General features: G+C 36.8%; 1 protein-coding gene across 1 annotated transcript; it reads right to left on the bottom strand.

Annotated features, from left to right (window-relative positions):
* Window positions 1–15,422: 15,422 nt before the first annotated feature.
* On the bottom strand, window positions 15,423–16,094 carry LOC127103677 (uncharacterized). The gene has a single exon (XM_051040919.1). It carries the CDS (start codon window positions 16,092–16,094, stop codon window positions 15,423–15,425), a length of 672 nt encoding a protein of 223 aa, XP_050896876.1.
* Window positions 16,095–17,637: the final 1,543 nt, after the last annotated feature.

Consider the following 17,637-nt stretch of genomic DNA (forward strand, 5'->3'; position numbering starts at 1 on the left):
ATTACAATACTGCATACATTCAATGATCACATAACTCTAATGTGACTCAATGCAAGACATGTGACTCTATGCATGTGGTACCGCAATGTGAACCCAACATTTCACCGCTTTCCGATTCAATATCTAGAATCCAAGCCACGCTTCCGATCTGGACAAGATCAAAGCCACTACGCCTATTTCCAATTAAGGATCAACGTCTGCTACGCCTATTTCCATTCAAGGATCAACGTCTAATACCATGTGAACCCACAGTTTCACCGCTTCCACCATGAAGCCGACCATGCCATGAATGAATGTACAAATACCAATAGATATGCAATTAAGATCATCTCTACCATCTTAACATTCCACATATCAGCATAATTCAACTCTATGAATTATCCACCAATGGTACATATACACATTCATAACAATATATCATTCACAAATATAGGCTAATTATCAAATACGCACACTTAGATTTCATTTCAAAATGATTACAGCATTTAAAATCCTCAATTTGTCATTTTTCAACAGTGTTAACCGGTTAACGCGAACCAAAACGCACTCCCTGGCATATTTCAACAGTGTTAACCGGTTAACGCTTTTGGTTAATCGGTTAACGCAAAACAGAACACAATTTCTAACAGGTTTTCAACAGTGTTAACCGGTTAACGCTTTTGGTTAATCGGTTAACGCAAAATAGAATTGCACTTCCTGCGCAGATTTTTAACAAGTAACTGGTTAACGCTCGCAGGGTAACGGGTTACCACAAAACAGAATGCAGAATTTTCTGTATTTTTCATCGTTGGAGGACTTTCGGACCTCCGATTTCGATTCCGTAAAAAGCCAAACGTTCAGAAAATTATAACTCATAGAATACTCTAATTATATAAGGTTAGTGTACAGTTTTAACACAATTAAACCACCACAAATCGAGAATACTCATCAAAACCTAACAATTCCAAAACCACGAAATTTAGGGATTTCAACGTAAACATATTTCTACCTATTGACCCAATCATACTAGCCCATAATAATAAGGATTCCCCCCTTACCTCTTCAATTTTCTGGAAACCCTAGCTTCTCTCTTGTTCTTCCCCTCTTCTCCTTACTTTTCCTCTTTTCTTTCTCTGTTGCCGTCAAATGATCAAATGACTCCTACTTCTCACTCTCCTACCTCTTATTTATAGTATTATATTTGGGCTTAAAGAATGATACCTCTAGTTTAATTATTAGGCCCAATAATACCTAGTATTATAATATCTCTATTTAATTCAAATAAATTAAACCAACTCAATATGCACACCAAGTTAATTAATTCAACTATTCATTATATCTCATATCACTAAATAATTAATTAACACACCAATTAATTAATATAATCAATTTTTATACTATCTAACAACCAATTAATTAATTAACACTCTAAATAAATAAAATAAAATATAATAATAATAATATAAGAATTAAATAGTAAAATTGGGTTGTTACAACTCTCCCCCACTTAAAAGATTTTCGGCCTCAAAAATTTACCTCAAACGAACAACTCCGGATACGATTCCTTCATCTTATCCTCGAGTTCCCAGGTAATATTGCCATTGGCGGCTCCGCCCCATATCACTTTCACCAAAGCAATTTCCTTACCCCGAAGCTTCTTCACTTCTCGATCTTCAATTCGCATAGGTGATGTATCGATCGTCAAATTATCCCGCACTTGAACATCATCTAATGGAACAACATGCGATGGATCCACAATGTACCTCCTCAATTGAGACACATGGAACATATCATGAAGATTAGAAAGTGACGGTGGTAATGCAATCCGATATGCCACTTCACCTACCCTCTCGGAAATCTGATAAGGACCAATGAAACGCGGCGTCAACTTACGCGACTTCAAAGCTCTACCAACACCCGTTATTGGCGTAACTCGAAGAAACACATGCTTATCTTTCTCAAACTCAAGAGCTTTCCTCCTCTTATCATGATAACTCTTTTGACGACTCTGAGAAGCCTTCATCTTCTCTTGAATCATCTTAATCTTATCCGTAGTCTCTTGAATCAACTCGGGTCCAATCACAGCACTCTCTCCCGATTCGTACCAACACAAAGGAGTCCTACACCTTCTGCCATAAAGAGCCTCAAAAGGTGCCATTCCAATACTCGAATGGAAACTGTTGTTATACGTAAACTCGATCAAAGGCAAGAAACTATCCCAATTTCCTCCTTGTTCCAACACACAAGACCTCAAAAGATCTTCAAGTGACTGAATAGTCCTCTCCGTTTGACCATCAGTTTGCGGATGATACGCCGAACTCAAACGCAACTTCGTACCCAAAGCACTTTGCAAACCTTCCCAAAATCTCGAAGTGAACCTCGGATCTCTATCCGAAACAATGCTCGACGGCATACCACGCAAACACACAATCCTTTCGATGTACAACTTAGCAAGTCTCTCCATCGAATAATCCATCCTCATCAGAATAAAATGAGCACATTTCGTCAACCTGTCCATAACGACCCAAATCGCCTCACAATTACTCGATGTTCTCGGCAAGCCCGAAACAAAATCCATAGAGATACTATCCCACTTCCACTCGGGAATAGATAACGGTTGCATCAAACCAGACGGCTTTTGATGTTCAATCTTTGACTTTTGATAAGTCAAACATGAATACACAAATTCCGCTACATCCTTCTTCATACCTTGCCACCAAAACATCTTTCCCAAGTCTTGATACATTTTAGTAGCACCAGGATGAATACTCAGACCACTTCTATGCCCTTCCTCAAGAATCCTCTTTCTCAAATCCGCAACATCCGGAACACAAACTCGATCACGACACCTCATGATACCATTCTCGTCAATATGAAAGTCACTACCTTTGCCTTGATTAATCAATGTCATAACATCGACTAATTTCAAATCTGACTTCTGACCTTCTCTAATCTCGTCAAGAATGCCACATGTAAGCTTCAACATACCAAGCTTAACGCACGAAGGCGTCGCTTCACAAGCCAAACTCAAATCTCTAAATTGCTCCAACAATTCAAACTCTCGAATCATCAACATAGACATGTGCAATGACTTCCTACTCAATGCATCGGCTACAACATTCGCCTTTCCAGGATGATAATTCAAACCAAAATCATAACCTTTCAAGAATTCCAACCATCTCCTTTGCCTCATATTCAATTCTTTCTGATCGAACAAGTACTTCAAACTCTTGTGATCACTAAACACATCAAACCTCGATCCAAACAAATAATGTCTCCAAAGCTTCAACACAAACACAACGACGGCCAACTCTAAATCATGCGTCGGATAATTCCTCTCATGAACTTTAAGTTTCCTTGAAGCATAAGCTACCACTTGCCCTTTTTACATCAAAACACCTCCCAAACCCAACAAAGAAGCATCACAATACACAACAAAAGGTTCTAACGGATCCGGTAAAATTAAAATAGGAGCCGTAGTCAATCTTCTCTTAAGCTCTTGAAAATTCGCTTCACACTGTGAAGTCCAAATGAAAGCTTGACCTTTCCTAGTCAACTGCGTCAATGGTAACGACAACTTATAAAATCCTTCAATGAACTTCCTATTATAACCAGCCAAACCAAGGAAACTTCGAATATCAGCAACAGACTTAGGAGCTTCCCATTGAGATACAACTTCAATCTTCGTAGGATCCATAGAAATACCACCACTCGAAATCACATGTCCAAGAAAACTTACTTCACTCAACCAAAACTCACATTTAGAGAGTTTAGAAAACAACTTCCTCTCTTTCAACACCGATAACGCAACCTTCAAATTCTCGGCATGATCCTCTTCACTCTTAGAATAAATCAATATATCATCGATGAACACAACAACAAACTTATCCAGATAATCATGAAAAATTCTATTCATATACTCCATAAATACACCAGGTGCATTAGTCACACCAAAAGGCATCACGGAGTACTCGTAGTGACCATACCTTGTCCGAAAAGCAGTCTTTTGAATATCCTCAGCCTTTACACGGATCTGATGATACCCAGACCTCAAATCAATTTTGCTAAACACACAAGCTCCAACCAGCTGATCCATCAGATCGTCAATCCTCGGAAGTGGATACTTGTTCTTAATCGTCACTTTATTCAGTTGTCTATAATCAACACATAATCTCATAGAACCTTCTTTCTTCTTGACCAACAGAACAGGTGCACCCCACGGCGACACACTAGGACGAATAGACCTCTTCTCGAGCAAGTCTTCAAGTTGACTCTTCCACTCTTTCAACTCAGAAGAAGACATCCTATAGGGAGCAATCGATACAGGACTAGTTCCAGGAACTAAATCAATCGAAAACTCGACCTCACGTTCCGACGGTAAATCACTTATATCTTTCGAAAATACCTCCGCAAACTCACAAACTATTGGCAATTCTTCAATCACCCTCTTCTCACGAATATCCAAAGTTGCCAACAACATAAACAACTCGGCACCATCTTGCACCGATTCATCAACTTGCTTAGCAGACACAAACCAATCTTCCTTAGCACCAACCTCAGGAAAAATAACCGTCTTCTCAAAACAGTTGATATACACCCGATTAACTTCTAACCAACATCATCCTCGAATTTGACCTTTGTTCGGGTTCAGGAAAAGCACAACATTCTCAAAACAGGTTAACTGGCCAACACTGCACTCTTGCAGGCAACAACATAATGTCCAAGCTCGATACAATTGGAACATCCAAGATAAGCAGACGCTTCTCCCCCACTTATTTCATTCCCAACCTGACAATGGAAAATAAAACAAGCATCGACAGTGTTCTCACACACATGTCGCATACTAGGGAACAAACATAATTAAACAACCTGGCCGGACGGACCGACCTGCTCTGATACCACTAATGTAACACCCCTTTTTCTACCCCAAAATACTTAACATATAATCAGAATAAATAAGCACACATATAAACAAAAGGGCATCACATCGACGTTTTCAAAAACTAAAAGCTTTCAAAAACCAAACATCATTCATCATCAATATACAATACATCTGGTCATTTAAAATAACACATTTCAATTATCATGAATATTCACGAATATGCGTTCGCAACGGAAAATAATGAATACTCACGTATTTCATAAAATGATCCATGTCCCATACCATGATCATCTCTCAATAATCTCCTCAAGATAAAATAAAACCATATCCAGAATATTTGGCACTATGACATCTCAAACAACAATTGTAATCAAACATGTTCACAAGTAATAACATAATACGTATCCAAATAAGATATGAGTTCAATACTACTAATCTACCCCGTGTTACATGACCAGAGCATCGACTCACTACCTAGTCTCCAAACTAGAATACGGAAGCTCTCGGGCTAAATCTCGAATGAGCTATCTTCCACTTACTTTCGCAATACTACTCCTGAGTATCTGCATGATGCCCATGTAAAGGCAACATTCAAATAGAAAGGGTGAGAATTCAAATCATTATGAAGAAGTATAATCAAGCACAATGATTAAATCAACAATTAAAGGAATTCATCACACTTAGTATAACCATGTAAGTAATATTAACCAATATTTATTTCACATGTTTCAAACATCCATCAAAACTCAAGGAGTACAATATTAAAATCCAATACTATATTCCCAAAAATACACATAACTAAAATTAGCACATAATCACATATTTTGCAAAGTTATGTATCCAAACATCACCAAATTCAATTACCATATCTCATACACACATCACAATCACAACACTGCATACATTCAATTATCACATAACTCTAATGTGACTCAATGCAAGACATGTGACTCTATGCATGTGGTACCGCAATGTGAACCCAATGTTTCACCGCTTTCCGATTCAATATCTAGAATCCAAGCCACGCTTCCGATCTGGACAAGATCAAAGCCACTACGCCTATTTCCAATTAAGGATCAACGTCTGCTACGCCTATTTCCATTCAAGGATCAACGTCTAATACCATGTGAACCCACAGTTTCACCGCTCCCACCATGAAGCCGACCATGCCATGAATGAATGTACAAATATCAATACATATGCAGTTAAGATCATCTCTACCATCTTAACATTCCACATATCAGCATAATTCAACTCTATGAATTATCCACCAATGGTACATATACACATTCATAACAATATATCATTCACAAATATAGGCTAATTATCAAATACGCACACTTAGATTTCATTTCAAAATGATTACAACATTTAAAATCCTCAATTTGTCATTTTTCAACAGTGTTAACCGGATAACGCATATAGGTAACCGGTTAACGCGAACCAAAACGCACTCCCTGGAAGATTTCAACAGTGTTAACCGGTTAACGCTTTTGGTTAATCGGTTAACGCAAAACAGAATTGCACTTCCTGCGCAGATTTTTAACAAGTAACCGGTTAACGCTCGCAGGGTAACCGGTTACCACAAACAGAATGCAGAATTTTCTGCATTTTTCATCGTTGGAGGACTTTCGGACCTCCGATTTTCGGTTCCGTAAAAAGCCAAACGTTCAGAAAATTATAACTCATACAATACTCTAATTATATAAGGTTAGTGTACAGTTTTAACACAATTAAACCACCACAAATCAAGAATGCTCATCAAAACCTAACAATTCCAAAACCACGAAATTTAGGGATTTCAACGTAAACATATTTCTACCCATTGACCCAATCATACTAACCCATAATAATAAGGATTCCCCCCTTACCTCTTCAATTTTCTGGAAACCCTAACTTCTCTCTTGTTCTTCGCCTCTTCTCCTTACTTTTCCTCTTTTCTTTCTCTGTTGCCGTCAAATGTTCAAATGAATCCTACTTCTCACTCTCCTACCTCTTATTTATAGTATTATATTTGGGCTTAAAGAATGATACCTCTAGTTTAATTATTAGGCCCAATAATACCTAGTATTATAATATCTCTATTTAATTCAAATAAATTAAACCAACTCAATATGCACACCAAGTTAATTAATTCAATTATTCATTATATCTCATATCACTAAATAATTAATTAACACACCAATTAATTAATATAATTAATTTTTATACTACCTAACAACCAATTAATTAATTAACACTCTAAATAAATAAAATATAATATAATAATAATAATATAAGAATTAAATACTAAAATTGGGTTGTTACAAGGGGCTAGTGGCGTACTTATTGATTGAATCAATGTTGGAGCCATCCCTCTTAAATATTGTAAAGCTGTCATTATCGATGGATGTTTGGTTGAGTGTTCTCCCTTTGACGATAAAATATCTTTAAGTTTTTGTTAAAACCAATCCACTAATGTTTAAAATTTTTACCACGAACTACAAGGTTTTGATCCCTCATTTTTATGTTGGTAAGTAGGCATAAGACCGAAGGTCTTGTCAAACAGAAAAATGTAATTACAAAATTCTTTTTTCATCCTCTCATTCTTTTTTTATCAAACATCATTTCCAACTAAAAACACTTGCACACAAAAAAGGGCTCCCTAGGAGTACCTAGGACAGTTTGGGTGCTAATACCTTCCATCTATGTAACCAACCCCCTTACCTATAATCTCTAACATTTTATTAGTTTTCATTTGAAAACTTCTTATCTTTTAGGTTTTGTTCGTACTTTTCCCTTTTCCTTTAGAAACAATAAAAACACGATGGCGACTCTGGTTTTATTAACAACGAGTTAATCAATAGCTCGATGGTCATGAATTTACCGCTACAATATGATTTAGGAGCTTGGTCTTCATACCTTGTCTCTAGCGTGCATTAACACCAATATAATATTTCCCGACATTAGATGGTTGTGACTTCTACATAAGTCCAATTACGATTGCTTAACATAGATCTAAATTTATCCCAAAAGGCATAGCATTTTTGTAAGTGAGATTGTAAGTCTCCCATTCCTCATGGTATTGTGTGAAGATTTTACCTCTTTTCCATTTGTGAGAGCTAGTGACATACTTGTTGATTTATCCAAGTTGGAGCCCTTCTCATAGGTGATGTCTAGTTTCATATCTTCATGCTTGTGAGTGGATGGTTGACTCCAAAGAATGACTTAAACAATTTTCTTCTCCCACTAGCATTCACTAACATTTCTTTGTATTGACTTTATTTTTTAATTTAATTTACTTTAATGCAATTTAAATTTATGCACTTTATTATTCATTGTCATTTATATTCATTCAATTTGTTTATATTTCAGTTATTTTCACTTTGCTCACATGAGCCATATTTTATGCTTGTATTATATTTGTGCTTGTGATTTTGTTTTGTTTGTGGTCTTAGGACCTTAAAATACTTAATAAAAACAAAAACCCTAAAAATATATATTGGTGGACTGTTGGGCCTCTGTCTATGACTTGATCTTGATACTTTGGACTTTGAGTAGACGACATCTTTATGCTTTGGAGATTATTGGCCAATGCCATTATTTGAGACCTTTCTTGGCCAATGTCATTCATATGATACAAGTTAGATCAACTCCTTTGGTTTATCGGATGCATCACTTTGTCTCTGTGCTTAAGTTGTTATTTTGATCTTATAGGTTATCTGATGCTTTCTCTTTGAGTATGTTTCAAGGATTATTTCATCTGATACACTTAAAGGACATTGAAGACTGCTTGCTTTTGGAGTGCTTGCTTGGATGTTTAGTTATCTTTATTTGATGCCATTGGTCTTCATATTAATTGCTTGGATGATTATGCTTGTTGCTTGCTTAATAATCCAAAGGAAATGGGTTTCTATCTGACACTTCTATCTTGTGGATTCTTCCCATTGGTTAGACCTTTTCAACTATAAACTTTTAAATCTTGTCTAATATAGTCCCTTCATCTTCTCCACCTTCATTAATTTCAAAATCTCTCCCTCATTTTCAAAACTTTCTTTGCTTGTTGTTTTCAACTTAGACTTGTTTTAATGAGTAGAAACCTTGTCCTTATGCCATTGATTTTCAAAATATTTTCTTAAATCAAACTTGTGAATGAACTTAATCATATTAACTTTATTTTCAAAAAAAAAAACTAACAACCTCATCTAATCCTTTTGGCCACTTTGTGCCTTTTCTTTTAAACTTTTCAAAAGAGAGCATTTAGATTTAAGTTATCTTTGGTTGAGATATAATTCTCCCATTCCATGATATACTGATTGTAAGTCTTTCCATTTATTAGGGGGTAGTGGCACACTTGTTGATTGAATCTAAGTTGGAACACTCCCTCTTAAATGTTGTAAAGTCCTCATTTTTGGTGGATGTTTAGTTGAGTATTCTCCCATTGATAACAAAAGATCTTTAAGCTTTTCTTAAAATCAATCCAACATCTTTGAAATTTTTACCACGAACTACGAGGTTTTGATCCCTCATTTTTATGTTGGTACGTAGGCATAAGACCGAAGGTCTTTTCAAACGCAAAATATAATAATGAATTCTTTTCTCATCCCCTCATTCATTTTTCTAGCAAGCATATTTTTCAACTAAAACACTTGCACACAAAAAGGGCTCCCTATGACACTTTGGGTGCTAATACTTTCCCTCTGTGTAACCAACCCCCTTACCTGTAATCTCTGATATTTTATTAGTTTTGAGTTGAAAACTTCTTATATTTGGGTTTTGTTCGTACATTTCCCTTTTCCTTTGAAAATAATAAAAGCACGGTGGCGACTCTGGTTTTATTGACGTTGAGCTAACCAATAGCTCAGTGGTCATGAATGTACCACTACACCCAGTAACAGGTAGTAGATAATATATCTCTTTTACTCTTGTGTTGAAGTTTGACTTCCACAGTTGAGTCTGAATTCGTATCTCCTTATGAAATTGAACTTCCACCTTTCCCTAGCAGATGTTTTAAGTGTTTTGGCATTGTTCCAATTCACTTTTGCTGATTGAATATCCTTCATTTACCAGTTATGCATGGTAGTGTATATTTCTTTTGTTTGAATATCCTTAATTTACCAATTAAGCATGGTGGTGGATATTTCTTTTGTTTGAATATCCTTCATTTACCAGTTAAGCATGGTAGTGGATAATTCTTTTGTTTGAATATCCTTTATTTACCAATTAAGCATGGTAGTGGATAATTCTTCTTGTTGTCCCTTTGTGGACACTTTGTTAATTTGGGTTGTTTATCCTTAGTTTACCTTAGTAAAAGGTAGTCGATAATCCAATTCATGCTTATCCCTAGTGAATAGTTTCCTGATGTGTTGGTGGTATCCCGATACATGTAGATTATTCTCTAGTTCGAATCTTTCCATTGATTTATTTTCATGGAAATCCGCCCGTTTCTCTAGCAGTTTTTAAGTCATAGCCTGACCTACGCATAACTTATTATCCCCAGAATCTTTGTCCCCTCTGTGAGTTTTCCTTATAGAATGCATTGTGCTCTTTTGGACTTTTAGTTTCTTCCGGATTCTTTTCCTTTTGTTGCAATATATCCACCACGAAGATTATATTTTGCTTTCATATCATATACATCATGAGGTCTTTTAGGGACCAAAACTTGTTTCTTGTTGTTAATATTTAAGTCCATTCTACCGCGTTGATACGAAGATTTTAACCTTCACATCTTCGGATAGAATTACCTTAAATGTGGGTAGCTATAAGACCCCAATTTTGACCCCTAAGATATCTCATGCCATCTCATAGCTTTGCATTTGCATTGGGATCACACCTTGGTATTCTCCTCACCTATCACTCATTGGGTTCATTGAGAGAGATCACTAAGCATATATAATTGTATCATACTTTATTTTCGTTGTCTACTAACCAAAATACAAAAATATGTCTAGTATAACTTTATTTCTTTTGTAGGTAGTGTGTGTGTCCATATGTGCCCCACCAAGCCCACAATTAGGGTTTGAGACCCTCAATGCAATATATCAAGAAAGAAATTATCCATATTGGTTCTAGACATCATATATGGATCCCCATGTTCTTTATTTGTCATTTTGATCAAGAGTTTGAAGTTTATTTGTCAAGGAATCCCTAATTCATCTAAGTATCTTGTGTGCCTTGCTCAGCAAGTTTCTTCAACAGTTGGTCAAAGATATCAAGGAATACTTCATTTTACATCATCATAAGCATATATGATCCTCCATGATTCCCTAAGAGCAAAGGAACTTCAAGTATGCAAGTTGATTCAAGGAAGTTTACCAGAAAAGTCAATTGGTCAAATCTAGGGTTTCCTAGACCCTATCTCCTACAATTTTTGTCATATGAAAATGATTGGAAGAGAAACGTTACTCTCTATGACATTACAAACATCTTTCATGTTGGCATCAAGATATAATTTTTCATGGAAAGTCATTTTTTATGGTGACAAATTATAGGTCATTTTGTATGTGCCCTAGATAGAAGATCAACTTCCAAGAGCCATAACTTCCTCATTTTTTATGATATGAAGATGATCCAAGTTTCAGGATTAATTTCAAGATGTGTTATTCAACTTTTCTTCGTTTATAAAGATAAAATTATACTTTCAAAGTCATGTACCATAAGGAAACATTATAGGTCCAGTTTGGTCCTCGTCATTGAACAAGCAAATTTCCTCAACTTCTTAAGTCCATAACTCCATAATCCAAACTCCAAATGGTGCCAAATTTATGGTCACATGGAAGATAATTGAAGAATCTACAAATTTGTATAAGGATCCAAGTTAATTTGAAGCTCACATAAAAAATTACTCAAGGTGGAAAGAGAGGTCATTTGGCTTATATCTTAGAAAAAATTCTAAGTATGTTTGATACCTCCATCTTCAAGGCCATATTTCTTCATTTTCCGAGCTTCAAATTGAAAAAATCACAAAATCAAAGTTGTTACTTATTATGAGATATTTCCAAAATATCCAGGATCACATGATTTGGATTAGAAATAAGGTACTTGCGCAAGAGGTCTTTCCATGGCTTGTTTTGGCATGTTTTGAACTCCAAACAACGCACAACTTTGCATTGCCTTGTGTCATGATTTCAAAAAGATATTGGCACGATTTAAAGTGGATTCCAATCATTAATTGGGCCTATACCATCACTCATGCACCTATGCACCAAGAATTGCTCATTTTCATTCAAATTTGGGAAGGTGAACATATCATTTCCTTGGCCTATAATCAAACAACATTTGCTCAGAATAAAGGAGAACACTTCCCAAGATTTCCTAGCCATTGCCATAACCTCACACCATAGAGTTATTTGAAGATTTCTTGAGAAATTGAGTTTTTGTTCAACTCAAGTTTGTAAACAAAAACTTCAAAGATTCATCCCCTTTTCCACTCCATTAAGTTTCTGCAAGCAAGAGGAAGAGAAAGCACGAAGAATTGCATCAAGAACCAAGCTCATAAGCAACTCATAGAAGGTGAATTTTTCAAAACTTCATCTCTTTGATTCTCCCTCCGTACTCTAGATCTGGACTGAATTTTGTGTTGGCTGAAGTCCTACCAATGTAGGCAACATGACTTAGTTGTTTTAGACTTGATTCGAAGCAACTCGGGTTGGACACCTCAAGTTTGATCTTCACTTTTCTAATTATTGAGTGAGAGATGGAACAAATGGAGGTCATATTCGTGATCCTTGTAATTTTTCATTTAAAATAATGTTAGATCCATAAATTTTTAGGCACGTTTGGTCTGGACAGTCCGGTGACCCTCACCGGAGAAGAAGACCGGAGCTAGGGCTTCGGTGGTGGCGTGGCATTTCCCTCACCATTGGATCTCTCTTCCATCTTCTAATTTGAGCCTTTGTTTGTGATTACCCTGCGTGTGGTGCGTTGACTGAGAGTACATGTGGAGCGTGCGTTTTAGATCATCAGATCTGCCACCTCAATTAATGAGGGAGATCTGATGGCTTTTGTTTTTTCATTTTATTTTATTTTTCTAAATTGATTTTTTAAATAGATTTTTCTTTTAAAATTCACCATAAATTCATTTTTGATCCAAAAATTATGGGACCAACACCAAAAATTCACAAATATTTTCTTCTTCCCATTTATGATTTAAAATTAATTTTTGGATTAAGTTTGATATTTTTGGTGAATTTTGTATTTTTAACTTATTTTAATAAGTTTTTAATTACTTTTGACTTTTGAAAAATGTCAAAAAACTTAGTCAATGGTCATTTGACCTTACTTGACCTATGATAAATACTTTGGCCATTTCTTTGATATTTTGAAGGGGTTTTAGGTTTTTGATCTTTGAAAACTTATTTTCTTCATTTTAAAAATGTTTTAAAAATTGTTTAATAGACTTAATGCTTTGATAAGCTTTTGTATTGACTTTAATTTTTTTTTAATTGATGTAATGACGATTATTTTAGCAGTGGCTAAGAATACTTCACTCTTCTGTGGAAACCAATTGAGAGAGAAAATGATAGCTCAGTGACGATTCCTAGCAATGGCTAGAAATACCTGACTCTGCTTGGGGAGACATTGAAAATTGACTCTACTGGGGGAAAATTCCTAACAACGGTTAGGAAATTTCGAATTTCAGTGAACTAGTTAAGTATAAGTCTTTTATAAGATACTTATGATGTGATATTATGTATGCAAAATGTTAATGCATGTTTGGATTGTTGTAGGGGAAATATGCAGATGTTGGTATTGCAAGTTATGCCAAGCACGATTGGACTTTCTGCACAATATATCTAAGGGGTGCCAATGATGATTGGGCTTAAAAGGGTGATTGGGGAAAGTGTACTAACTTTTCGATACTTGAGAAATTAGAAAAAGTCATATTTTGCAGACAAAGCAGGAAAAGTAAAAGTATTAAGCACGTATGAGGGAACTGATTTTTATTTATAAATGGTCCCAAAATGGGTGATTTTGTACAAAGAAGCAATTCCTAAAAGAGGTGATTGTGAAAAGTAATTGAAAAGATATAATGGTAATGAAACATCTCGGGTTTCCTCCAAATTCTAACTCTGCTATAGTCTTTATGCCTTTGGTCGTCCTTTGATCTTGCTTTTAGAAGGAGTGTGATGAGACTGGTTTGCTGGGGAAGCCACTGGATTGACTTGCTGATATTTGAAGAAGGATTCTTTATGGGATGCAACCTCTCTCTTTTACTAAATACCTAATTTTTTCCTAGACCGTCCTTTCGGGTTTTTAGTCTACCGGGAAACCCATTTTTGCATAAGTCTCCCTTTCGAGTTTTTAACTTATCGGGCTTTCTTCTTCTTTTTTCAAGCGTAGTATTTTTTTACTGCATCCGCAATCATAGGGGATGGAAGATCTTCACCATCCATAGTTGCAAGGATGAAAGCTCCTCCAGAGAAGACCTTTCTTACAACGTATGGGCTTTCGTAATTCGGCATCCATTTTCCCCTTGGATCGGTGTGTGTGGGCAGAATCTTCTTTAATACAAGATCTCCAACTTTGAGGCTGCGGGGGAAGACCTTCTTATCATGTGCCCTCTTTATGCACTTTTGATAAAGCTGGTCGTGCAAGAGGGCTGCCAAACGCTTCTCATTAATGAGGTTCATCTAGTCAAATCGGGCTTGGACCCATTCAGCTTCATCGAGCTTGACGTTGGTCAAAATCCTTAAGGAAGAAATCTCTACTTCAACTGGCAAGACTGCATCCATGCCATATACGAGAGAAAAGGGTGTTTCCCTAGTGGAAGTATGTACTGAGGTACGATAGCCATGTATGCGAACGAGAGCATTTCGTTGCAATCTTTGTAGGTTTCCACCATCTTTTGCACGATCTTCTTAATGTTCTTGTTATCTATTTGGACAACACCATTCATCTTAGGCCTATAAGACAATGAGTTATGGTGGTCGATTTTGAAGCTTCAGCATAGCTCCTTCACCATCTTGTTATTAAGGTTAAATCCATTATTAGTTATGATCTTGTTGGGGAGCCCATAGTGGCAGATGATCTCTTTTCTTATGAACCGAGCCATCACTTATCTAGTAACGTTGGCATATGAGACTGCTTCCACCCATTTTGTGAAATAGTCAATGGCCACAAGGATGAATCGGTGTCCATTCAAGGAAGTTGGCTCTATTCGTCTGATTACATCAATGCCCCACATGGCAAAAGGCCAAGGTGATGTCAAGACATTGAGCGACCTCGGAGGTACATGAATCTTGTCGGCATATATTTGGAACTTCTGGCATGTTTGGACGTGGCAGTGACAGTCAACCTCTATAGTCATCCAATAATAGTTGGCCCTCAAGATTTTGTTCACCATAGTGTGTCTGCTGGCATGTGTCCCAAAGGAGCCTTCATTGATTTCTATTATGATTTGGTTTGCTTCTTGCTTGTTCATACATCTTAGCAAAACCGAATCATAATTTCTTTTGTATAGTACCCCTCCACTTAAGAAGAACTTGGAAGACAATTTCTGAAGGTACTTCTTGTCGATAATGGATGCGTCCTTTGGATACTCTTGGCATTTTAGGAATCTCATGATGTCATAATACAAAGGCTAACCGTCAGCTTCGTCTTCAGCTGCCGAATAGTAGGCAGGCTCGTCCAAGTAATTGAGGTGAAAGGATGGTGCTTCATTCTTCCACTTGACCTTTAACATCGATGCCAATGTTTCCGAGGCTCCAGCCAGCTGATTCTCCTCTTGAGGGATGTGATGGAATATGATCTCATCAAAGTAGAGGACTAGTTTCAAGACATGCTCCTTGTAAGGGATGAGCTTATAATCTCTTGTATCCCAATCTCCTTTTACTTGGCTAATTACTAAGGCTGAATCTCCGTAAACTTTAAGGATTTTGATCCTAAGATCAATAGCAGCCTCAATACCGAAGATACAAGCCTTGTACTCTGCTATATTGTTTGTACATTCAAAATACAACCTTGCGGTGAAGGGGAGGTGAAAACCACTTAGGGAGGTGATTATTGCCCCAATGCCATTGTCGTGAGCGTTAGAAGCTTCATCAAAAACCAAACTCCAACGGGACCCAGGGTCGGGTCCTTCCTCAAGGCCAAGGATGTTGCAATCCCTAATGAACATGATATCTTCATGGGGAAATTCAAAATGCATAGACTGACAGTCTTCTAAGGGCTGATGTGCAAGATAGTCAGACAGTACACTCCCTTTAATGGTCTTTTGAGTGACATGTTGGATGTCGTACTCGGTTAACGCCATTTTTCATCGGGCAACTCTACCGGTTAGAGCATGCTTCTCAAAGATGTATTTGGAAAGGTTCATCTTTGAGATTAATAGCGTTGTACGAGTGAGTATGTACTACCTTAAGCGTTTGGCCGACTAGGCTAATGCGCAATAAGTCTTTTCAAGCATCGAATACCTACTTTCGCAATCGGTGAACTTATTGCTTAAGAAGTATATAGCTTGCTCCTTTCCACCAGTTTCATCATGTTGCCTAGGGACGCATCCCATGGATCCTTCGAGGACAATGAGGTACATGATTAATGGTTTGTCAGGTACATTAAAATAGGAGGTTCTTGCAAATACTCCGTCATCTTTTCAAAAGCTCTTTGGAGATCATCATTCCAAATGACGACTTGATCCTTTCGGAGAAGTTTGAAGATCGACTCACAAGTGGTCGTAATGTGAGATATGACTCTAACAATGTAGTTCAATCTACCTAGGAATCCTCAGACTTCCTTTTCAGTTTTGGGTGGAGGAACATCTTGTATGGCTTTCACTTTTTCAGGATCTACTTCAATGCTACGTTGGCTGGCAATAAAACCTAGCAATTCGCAGGATCTTACCCCAAACGTGCATTTGTTAAGATTAAGCCTCAATTTAAACTTCCTTAGTCTCTCAAACAACATTTCTAGATTGACAAACTGCCCCATGGGGTTATGAAATTTGTTTTCTCCATGTCTTCTTGAGTCATTCAGATCTGGTTGTAATTGAAGAAACCATCCGTAAAAGAGAAAACAAAGAACTCAACAGTGTTGTCCACTAACACGTTAATGTGAGATAGTGGAAAGTAATCTTTGGGACTCACTCTACTCAGATATCTATAATCTATGCATATTCTTACTTTTTCGTCCTTTTTGGGAATGGGCACAATGTTGGCAATCCATTTGGGATAATTTGATATCGCTAGGAAACCGGTGTTGAGCTGCTTTTGTACCTCCTCCTTGATTTTCATAGCCATATCGGGACGGGTCCTTCGCAACTTTTGATTTACTAGAGGGAATGATTCTTTAAGGGGCATATGGTGGACCACGATATCAATATCGAGGTCGGACATGTCTTGGTATGACCATGCAAACACATCTATATACTCCTTCAAGAGCTTGATCAATTTTATCTTCACCTCGTCTTGCAGAGCTGAGCCGACTCAGACTTCTTTTGCTTCCTCGTTTATTCCCAGGTTAACCACTTCCACTGACTCTTCATGCGGTTGGATGACCTTTTCCTCTTGCTTAAGAAGTCTTTTCAATTCTTTGGGGAGCTCGGCATCTTCCTCACAATTTTCATCAGCTTGATTAATCGGGTTATCAAAGTTATATGAGACTATAGCAGAATTGCCATTGGTGGTTGTCGAGGGTGATCTGCACGATTTAGGGTTCATGCTTTTATTGATATGAAAGAAAAAATGATTAGAAAATAAATTTTAAAACAAAAAGAAAATTTCCATTTTGAAAAGGTGAAATAATAAATGAAAGACAAGGATCACAAAATTGAATGCGAAACATGGATCTTTTTCATTAAT

This window comes from Lathyrus oleraceus, chromosome 7 (genome assembly GCF_024323335.1).
Source record: "Lathyrus oleraceus cultivar Zhongwan6 chromosome 7, CAAS_Psat_ZW6_1.0, whole genome shotgun sequence".
NCBI classification, from domain to species: domain Eukaryota; kingdom Viridiplantae; phylum Streptophyta; class Magnoliopsida; order Fabales; family Fabaceae; genus Lathyrus; species Lathyrus oleraceus.

What these genes read in the sequence shown, in the direction of transcription:
- LOC127103677 (XM_051040919.1), bottom strand. Translation starts at nt 16,094, where the DNA reads ATGGCGTTAACCGAGTACGACATCCAACATGTCACTCAAAAGACCATT.